General features: G+C 40.2%; 1 protein-coding gene across 1 annotated transcript; it reads left to right on the top strand.

The window, feature by feature from the left end:
- The first annotated feature begins 215 nt into the window (after positions 1-215).
- LOC107059714 (uncharacterized) lies at positions 216-1521 on the top strand. Its single transcript, XM_015306512.1, has 3 exons — positions 216-578; positions 707-1145; positions 1268-1521. Exons 1-3 carry the CDS (start codon positions 216-218, stop codon positions 1519-1521), a joined length of 1056 nt encoding a protein of 351 aa, XP_015161998.1.
- Positions 1522-9975: the final 8454 nt, after the last annotated feature.

Below are 9975 nucleotides of genomic sequence, written 5' to 3' on the forward strand. Positions count from 1 at the left end.
TGAATGTTGTGGGAGCCTCAAATAGGTATGAAGATCAAGACATTGATTTAAATGATGAGGCTAAATACTTAGGCTACCAAGGGGGTTTCCGGAATTATAACTCGGGAAACCAAGGATATAATTCTGGAAATCAAGGTCAGAACTACTCTAGAGAAGGGCAGTATGAAAGGCCAACAAATAGAGAACAATGAAACTGACAGAACAGAGATGGCTACATGAATGACCGCAGTGGTGTTTATGTACCCCCGGGTAATAGAGATCGAACAGGTGGTAGTTCCAGCGGGTCCAAATTAGAAGATACGTTAGCCAAAGTGTTACAAAAAGTTGAGTCTACTGATGCAGGTGTGAAAGAAATGAAGGGTGACTTCTCCAGTATAAGTCAACTGGTGGATTCTCATACCACTTCTACCAAGCAAATAGAGCAACAGTTGGGAAAACTATCAGCATCACTGAATCAGAGGAAGAATGGGTCACTACCAAGTGACACTATTCAGAATCCCAAGAAAGATGGATACTGCATGGCTATCACCACCAGAAGCGATAAGATTCTTATTGAGCCAATATTTGCAGGTACTAAGGTATAGGGAGAAATGAGGAAGAAGAGGTTGAAGATGAACATATAGATGATACAGAAGAAGCCTAACCAACAAAAAAGTTGGTTAAGGTAAAAGAAGCAGAAGTAGAGTCTACTTTGCCTTTATAATAGATACCGAGACCGACTCCTCCTTTCACTAAAAGACTCAAGAAGAAAGCTGAAGATGGGAAATTTGCAAAGTTCATAATCATGTTGAGACAGCTATCAGTGAACATCCCATTGGTGGAAGCTTTGGAGAAAATTCTAGGATATGCTAAGTTCATGAAGGACTTAGTCATAAAGAAAAGAGCTGTAAGTTTTGAACTAATTGACAACATTCATCATTGTAGTGTTATTGCTTCAAGATCTCTGGTGCGGAAAAACAAAGATCCAGGTGCATTCACTATACCATGCACCATTGGATCATTTGTGTTTGCAAAGGCCCTATGTGATTTAGGTGCAAGTATAAATTTGATGCTACTAGCCATTGAGAAGCAATTGGACTTGGTGGTTCCAAAGCCCACTGCGATGAGGTTGATGATGGCAGATAAGTCAGTGAAATGGCCTGTATGTATTTTATGTGATGTGATCATAAAAGTGGATAGTTTCATTTTTTCGGCAGACTTCGTGATTTTGGATTGCAAAGAAGAGTTTAAGGTTCCCATAATTTGGGAAGGCCATTTCTGGCTACAGGTCGAGCTTCGGTTGATATTGAGAGTGGAGAGCTGAAATTCAGGCTCAACAATGAGGAGGTAAAGTTTAATATATGTAGGTCTATGAAGCAACCACAAGACATGAATGTGGTGTCTACAATAGATGTCTTTGATGAAGAGGAGTCGGGAGCTTCTATTGAGGAAAGGTTTGTTGGTGGAACATTGGAAGCCGTGCTAATGAACTTTGAAGCAGACTTTGGGAATGATTATGTGGAGACTAAGAATGCTCTTTAAGGTATGGGGTCACATTCTTATGCTCCAAAGAAATTAGACCTAGATCTGAAAAACAGGCCAACTCCTCCAGCAAAGCCATCCATTGATGAGCCACCTGTACTTGAGCTGAAACAGCTACCCAGTCACCTAAGGTATGTATTTTGTAGGTACTAATAACACTTTTCCAGTCATTTTGGCCATAGATCTGAATGATGAATAGGTACAAGATTTGGTCAGAGTCGTGACAGGGTACAAAAATGCGATCAGTTGGACTATTGCTGACATCATTGGGATACCTCTGGGTATTTGTACTCATAAAATCCAACTCGAGGAGGACTGCAGCCCAAGCATAGAGCACCAGAGGAGGTTAAACCCAGCAATGCAAAAGGTGGTCAAAAAGGAAATCATAAAGTGGTTGGATGCAGGAATGGTGTACCCCATTTCTAACAGTCATTGGGTTAGCCCAATGCAATATGTGCCAAGAAAGGTGGTATGACAGTGGTGGAAAATACAAGAATGAATTGATCCCTCAAAGACCATTCACTGGTTGGCGAGTATGCATGGATTACAGGAAGCTGAACAAGTGGACCTTGAAGGACCATTTTCCAATGTCGTTCATGGATCAGATACTTGACATGCTAGAAAATGGTGGTACTGCTTCTTAGATGGATACTCTGGGTATAATCAGATATCAATTGCTCCAAAAGATCAAGAAAAAACCACCTTTACATGTACTTATGGTACTTTTGCGTTCAAACGCATGCCATTTGGATTATGTAATGCACCAACAACTTTCCAGAGGTGTATGATGTCCATCTTCTCGGACATGGTAGAGGAGACTTTGGAAGTGTTCATGGATGATTTTTCCGTGGTAGGTGACACATTTGATGATTGTTTGTTGAATCTTAGAAGAGCATTACAAAGATGCGAGGAGGCTAATTTGGTGCTTAACTGGGAGAGTGCCATTTCATGGTTAAGGAAGGTATAGTCCTGGGTCATAAGGTGTCACAGAAGGGATTGGAGGTAGGCAAAGCGAAGATTAATGTGATTGAAAAGTTGCCTCCGCCTATTTGTGTGAAAGGTATTCAAAGTTTTTTTAGCGAATGCAGGATTCTATAGGCGATTCATTAAGGATTTCTCAAAAATTTCACACCCCTTGTGTAAGTTGTTGGAAAAAGAGGTGAAATTTTCCTTTGATGATGCATGCTTAAAAGCCTTTGAATGCCTAAAGGAAAAGTTGATATGAGCCCCAGTGATCATTGGCCTGGATTAGTCGAAACCATTTGAGGTAATATGTGATGCAAGTGATACTGCCTTGGGAGTTGTATTGGGGTAGAAAAGCGCAACAAGATCTTCCACCCGATCTACTATGCCATCAAATCACTAAACGGAGAACAATGCAACTACACCATTAGTGAACAGGAACTACTGGTTGTGGTATATGCATTTGAGAAGTTCAGGGCATATTTGCTGGGCACTATAGTGATTGTAACACCTCGGTATTCTAGTAGGCTAAACTAGGGCTAAGTATGTAGAAGTAATATGTCATGGGAGAGGGCAAGAGCCAATGAGGCCTTGGAAACCATTTTTTCTGCCCAAGCCAACTTGGTGATGGGCAGTGTGGTCGCCTAAGTGACTTGGCGATTCGCCAAGTGCTCCACAGTCGCCTAGTGGACTATCCCAAAGGCCCAAGCTGCTGGTAAATTGGGTGAACCAAGTCAGGGCTCGCCGTTTAGGTTGGTGCATTGCCAAGAGGACTTTTCCATCGCCAAATGGTCTGCCTCCGTGGGGTGAGCTACTGTAAATTTAGGCGATCCAAGGGTCCATTGGGCGAGTCGCCATGTGCCCTTGGCGAGCTTCATTGAGAAAAGCTGCAGTTTTTAAATTGGGTTCTTTAATGTCTTTTCATAGTTTTCTTAATGCAATACAACGTCATTTGACTCTTAACATAGTAAAGTATTTAAGCATTCTATTCTCAAATTCCCCCCAACTAAAGTCATACTCTCAAATACCAAAAAGAAAACCCAAGATCTTCCTCTCAAATAATTCTCTCTCTAGAACTTGAAGAAGAAGAAAGAGTACAAGCTAGGGTCAAGGTCAAGTCTCCAATCTTCAAGATTTTGGTAGGATTTGTGACTAATGTATGATGTCTTTTCATCCATAAGATCCTTCCTCCCATGGAGTCCCCTAGAATTTCGCAATTGTGAAGTCTAAATCCCCAATTTTAGTTAGGGTTTCTTCCAATGTTGTGGGTTGTGATGAATGTTGACCGAAATTGAGTGGGTAATGATTTTTTATGGTGGAATTGGTAGAATTACATGTTTTAAGGATGAAATTACATGTACCCATGCCTATTCCATGTTTCTAACTTCGAATTGATGAAATTGGGTTTTATGCCTTGAAGAGAAACTTTATGGGTTTAGATATTTCCTTATAGGATGTATGAATTATGACTAGAATTTTTTAGATTAAAGCATATATGATGACTATGATGTTAATTTCTTGAGAGTAAAGCCTAGACTATGACCCATTGATTGTTAATGTTGTAGTGTGGAAGAGATACTTCCTAAAATGGGTTTCTAAGCATGATTGTATGAATGTGAAAGGTTTACTCACATGAATGATTCTAGGTTGAAAGTATTGCTCACCTAAAATGAATCTAGACTAAAATGCTAAATGAATGATGAGGCTAGTGGCGACTACCCATGACCTCCATATGTGAAAGGATATGTTCTGATTTTCCATACTCCTTAGAATTGAACAAGAGGTGATTCCCCACGTTCTTATTATGATAAATGGACATGGAGGTGAATACCCATGATCCTTATGAAATTATGTGGAGGCGAGTACCCGTGTCATATGATGTGATTGTGGAATAAAGTACCCATAATCTTAAAGTAAGCAAGGCAAGAGGCGAATACCCATTAGCCTTTATAAGATAGGCATAGAGGTGAATCCCCATGTATATAAAAGTAAGTGGGAATGATATGATTATGTTATGAAGATGTTTGACTTGGAGTGTTGCTAGATATGCCTTCCATGATGTAAGCTTGACTAGAGGTGGACAACCTAAGTCTTGGCTAAGGATAAGTGAGGTTACTCAAGGTAGTATTATATTCCTTTTTCATTATGATGCTTATTATGTCTTGATTATGCTTATGCCTTATGTTTTATGTTGACTAATGCTTATGTTTATGTTGTTATGCAAGCTATCATATTTAGTACATTCTTGTGCCAATGCATACTCTTTCCTACATTCTTATCAAATGTAGGGTCCGGCGATATCGATTCACACACTTATGGCTATGTCCTTAGTTGATCAAGGAAGTGAAGATTTGGTGAGTCCTCATAGCATTTGAGGATTGGATCACCTTTATTCTCCTTTATGTCTTTCTTTTCATGTTGGACTATTGTATGGGTTGAGTCCCAAGATCTTTTATCTCTTGTGTTAGATGGTTTGAGATATTGATGTTAGACTTACGCTCGTTTTATGAAAGACTTTGATTGTGTTGAAATGTTTTAAATTTTTCCGCACCTTTTTCTATTACTTTATGTGAAGATATGCTAAGTATCTTGTATGAGGCCTCTCGGGGCTTTATACGCCTTATTACATCTAGGGGGTACCCTTGGGTCATGACAAACTTGGAAATCAGAGCACAAGGTTTAAAATGGTTCTAGGATGTCTCAAACCACATCTAGTAGAGTCTTGTTCATAAATTTGAAGCGCACCACATTTATGAATGAGAGGCTATTAGATGTTTAGGAAACTTCACTTCTTTATTCTCTAAGTCATGCCATGGAGCTTAACTCTATAAAGTCTTTATCCAAATCCTTAACCGATGGTTTTCAGGATATGACTACTAGAAGTGCTAATGCTAGAAGGATGGAGGGAGCCAATATTGATCAAGAGGTTCCTCCCCAAGCTCCTCCTCAAGCTCTGATTGACCCATTGAATGGGAATGTAACAAATAAGGAGTTTAGGTCGGCTTTCCAAGTATTAGCTCAAGCTGTGATGGCACAAGCCAATAGAGAAATGGTAGCTCCCGTGAACCCAAATGTGGGTACGGCGGCGGCAAGTGTGAGGGATTTTACAAGGATGAACCCTCCCAAATTTTATGGCTCCAAAGTTGAGGAATATCCTCAAAAGTTTATCGACGAGGTCTATAAGATACTTGCTATTATGGGAGTGACTCTAGTAGAAAAGGTAGAGTTAGCCGCTTACCAACTCTAATGGGTTGCTCAGATTTGGTTCAATCAATGGAAAGAGGCAAGGCCGGTGGAAGCTGGTCCCATAGAATGGGAAAGGTTCAAAAGTGCTTTTCTTGACAATTTTTCCCTCTTGAGATGAGAGAGGCCAAAGTACTTGAGTTCATTAATATTAGGCAAGAAAATATGAGTGTTAGGGAGTATACCTTAAGGTTGACTCAATTGTCTAAGTATGCTCCTTCTATTGTGGCAGATTATAGGGCCATTATGAGTAAGTTTGTATCGGGTGTGTCTGACATGGTAGTCAAAGAGTTCCACACCTCTATGATTGTCCATGACATGGACATTTCTCGCCTTATGGTGCATGCGCAACAAATTGAGGAAGAAAATCTCAAGGAAAGATCTAGAGAGGCAAAGAGAGCAAGATTGGATGATTGTAACTATTCACATTCTAGGTCCGGTGGATGGGGTCTTTCAAGGTTTCGACAAAAGTTCTCTGAGAAAGGTTCTTCTAGTGCTCCTTCAAGGCCTAATAATGAGAGGGTGTCTAACCCAAAACCTCAAGGAGATGTAATAGGCCTTCAATGCCTACTTGTGCTAAATGTTGGAGAAATCATGAAGGGAAGTGTTTAGCAGGTTCTAATACTTGCTTTGGTTGTAGGAAGACGGATCACAAGATAAGGAATTGTCCTTCGGTTGCAAAGAATGATGGAGATGATCGTCGTAGGGCTCAACCCTACCCTTCATCCGGTCCAAGTTGTTTGAGTGCAAGTGCTCCTAAGCAAAACTGATTTTTTGCTCTCAAAACTAGAGGTGATTAAAAGAACTCCCCGAATGTGGTGACCGGTATGTTAAAAGTTTTTCAATTAGATGTGAATGCTTTACTTGATCCCGGTGCCACTTTGTCCTTTGTGACACCTTATGAGGCTACGAAGTTTGATGTTCTCCCCAATGTATTGTTGGAACCTTTTTTTGTCTCTACCCCTGTTGGTGAGTCTTTGGTGGCTAAGAGGGTCTATAGAAGATGTCTTGTTTCCTTATCCCATAGAGTTACTCTTGTTGAATTGGTAGAGCTTGATATGTTAGACTTTGATGTTATACTTGGTATGGATAGGTTGCACTCTTGTTATGCCTCTATTGATTGTAGGACCTGAGTACTAAAATTTCAATTCCCAGATGAGCCTATCCTAGAATGGAAGGGGGGAAATTCTATGCATAGAGGTCAATTTGTTTCTTACCTTAAAGCTAGGAAAATGATTTCTAAGGGTTGTATTTACCATATAGTTAGGGTGAGGGATGTGGATTTTGAGACCCTTATTCTTGAGTCGGTCCCCATTGTAAATGAGTTTCTAGAAGTCTTTCCGAATGATTTACCCGGTATTCCTCTCGGAAAGGAAATAGACTTCGAAATTGATCTTCTTCCGGATACACAACCTATCTCTATTCCTCCTTTTAGAATGGCTCTGGAGGAACTTAAGGAGCTGAAAGAGCAATTAAAGGATTTGTTGGACAAAGGTTTTGTCCGACCGAGTATCTCTCCATGGGTGCTCCAGTTTTATTTGTTAAAAAGAAAGATAGGTCCCTTCGTATGTGTATCGATTATCGACAATTGAATAAGGTGACCATTAAGAATAAGTATCCTCTTCCGAGAATAGATGATTTGTTTGATCAACTTCAAGGGGCAAGTTATTTCTCCAAGATTGATCTTTGTTCGAGTTATCGCCAATTGAGGGTGAAAGAATAAGATATTCCAAAAACGGCTTTTAAAACCCGATATGGCCATTATGAGTTCTTGGTGATGTACTTTGGTTTGACTAACGCTCCGGCGGCGTTCATAGACTTGATGAATAGAGTATTCCGAAAACATCTTGACATGTTTGTGATTGTGTTTATCGATGACAGTTTGATCTATTAAAGAAGTGAGAATGAGCATATTGATCATTTGAGGATCGTATTGCAAATCCTCAAGGCCCAACAACTTTTTGTGAAGTTCAGCAAATGTGAATTTTGGTTAAGGTCTGTGGCTTTCTTATGCCATATTATTTCAAGCAAGGGTATTGAGGTGGATCCGATTAAGATGGATGCGGTAAAGAGTTGGCCTAGACCTCTATCACAGACAGATATTAGAAGCATCTTGGGCTTGTCCGATTTTGATAGAAGGTTTGTTGAGGGGTTTTCCTCTTTTGCTTCTCCTCTGATGGCCTTGACTCGAAAGAAGGCTAAGTTTATATGGTCGGATGCTTGTGAGAAGAGTTTTCAAGAGTTGAAAGATAGACTTACTTCTGCTCCGATGTTGACTTTACCGGAAGGAACGAATGGTTTTGTGGTATATTGTGACACCTATAAAGTTGGGTTGGGATGTATGCTTATGCAAAATGGTAAGGTGATTGCCTATGCTTCATGACAACTTAAAATCCATGAGTAAAATTATCCTACTCACGACCTTGAATTAGAGGAGGTGGTATTTTCCTTAAAGATTTGGAGGCATTACTTATATGGAGTCCATGTTGATGTTTTCACTGATCATAAAAGTGTACAATATGTGTTTACCCAAAAGGACTTAAATCTTCGCCAAAGAAGGTGGCTCGAGTTGTTGAAGTACTATGATATGAGTATCCTATATCACCCCGGTAAGGCGAATGTAGTAGTGGATGCCCTTAGTCGACTATCAATGGGTAGTGTTGCACATATTGATGGTGATAGAAAAAAGTTAGCTCGGGATATCCATAGATTGACCCAATTGGGTGTTCGATTGGTAAACTCCGCCAAGGGTGGTGTCATGGTCCATAAAGGGTCAGAATAGTCTTTTGTGGCGAATGTAAAAACAAAGCAATGTCTTGATCCGACATTGGTAGAATTGAAGGAAGCGGTACTTAAAAAGTCTGTTGAAGCTTTTTCCCAAGGGGGAGATGGGGTACTTAGATACCAAGGTCGTTTATGTGTTCCAAATGTGGATGACTTGAGGGAACAAATCTTTATCGAAGCCTATAGTTCTCTGTATTCTATTCACCCAAGATCCACCTAAATGTACCGTGCCCTGCGAGAGATCTGATGGTGGAATGGGATGAAGAAGGATATTGCGGGATTTGTGGCCAAGTGTCCAAATTTCCAACTAGTAAAGGTTGAGCATAAAAAACTGAGAGGTTTATCCCAAGACATCAACATTCCTACTTGGAAGTGGGAAGATTTGAATATGGACTTCATAGTAGAGTTGCCACGTACTCGGTGCCAATATGATTCGATATGGGTTATAGTAGATCGAATAACAAAATCGGCTCATTTCATTCCCGTCTTTCTTATGCGGCGGAATACTATGCTAAGTTATATTTGAGGGAAATGGTAAGATTGCATGGTGTACCATTGTCCATTATCTCAAATAGAGGTACTCAGTTTACTTTTCAGTTTTGGAAGTCTTTCCAAAAGGGTCTTGGCACTAAGGTTAAGCTTAGTACGACTTTTCATCCACAAATTGATGGGCAAGCGGAATGAACAATCCAAACATTGGAAGACATGTTAAGGGCTTGCGTGATTAATTTGAAGGAAAATCGGGATGACCATTTGCCTTTGATTGAATTTGCCTATAATAATAGCTACCATTCTAGTATTGGCATGGCTCTATTCGAGGCTCTTTATGGTAGGAGGTGTAGATCTCCTATAGGTTGGTTTGAGGTGGATGAGGTTGCCTTGATAGGGCCCAAATTAAGTTTATGTGGCTATAAAGAATATTCGACTCATTATAGAGAGGTTGAGAACCGCCCAAAATCGACAAAAGTCTTATGTCGATGTTAGGAGGAGAGACCTTGAATTTGATGTGCTTGATTGGGTTTACCTGATAATCTCACCCATAAAGGGTATGATGAGATTTGGTAAGAAAGGGAAACTTAGTCCCTGTTTTGTAGGCCCATACCAAATTGTGAGATGTGTCGGTAAGGTTGCATATGAGCTTGACTTGCCAAATGAGTTGGCATCGGTGTATCCGGTTTTCCATGTCTCCATGTTGAAAAAGTGTGTTAGAGATCCGACATCGATAGTCCCCCTATAAGGAATAGAAGTGAAAGAGAACCTTTCCTATGAAGAAGTTCCAGTGGAGAATCTAGACCGGCAATTTCTGAAATTGAGGAACAAAGAGGTTGCTTTTGTGAAAGTATTATGGAGAAACCATCTAGTTGAGGGTGCTACTTGGGAGGCCGAAGCCGATATGATATCCCGGTATCCTCATCTTTTTCCTCCTAATCTAGCGTGAGGTAATAAATTCCTATTATGTTGTTC

This window comes from Solanum tuberosum, unplaced genomic scaffold (assembly GCF_000226075.1).
Source record: "Solanum tuberosum cultivar DM 1-3 516 R44 unplaced genomic scaffold, SolTub_3.0 scf00036, whole genome shotgun sequence".
NCBI classification, from domain to species: domain Eukaryota; kingdom Viridiplantae; phylum Streptophyta; class Magnoliopsida; order Solanales; family Solanaceae; genus Solanum; species Solanum tuberosum.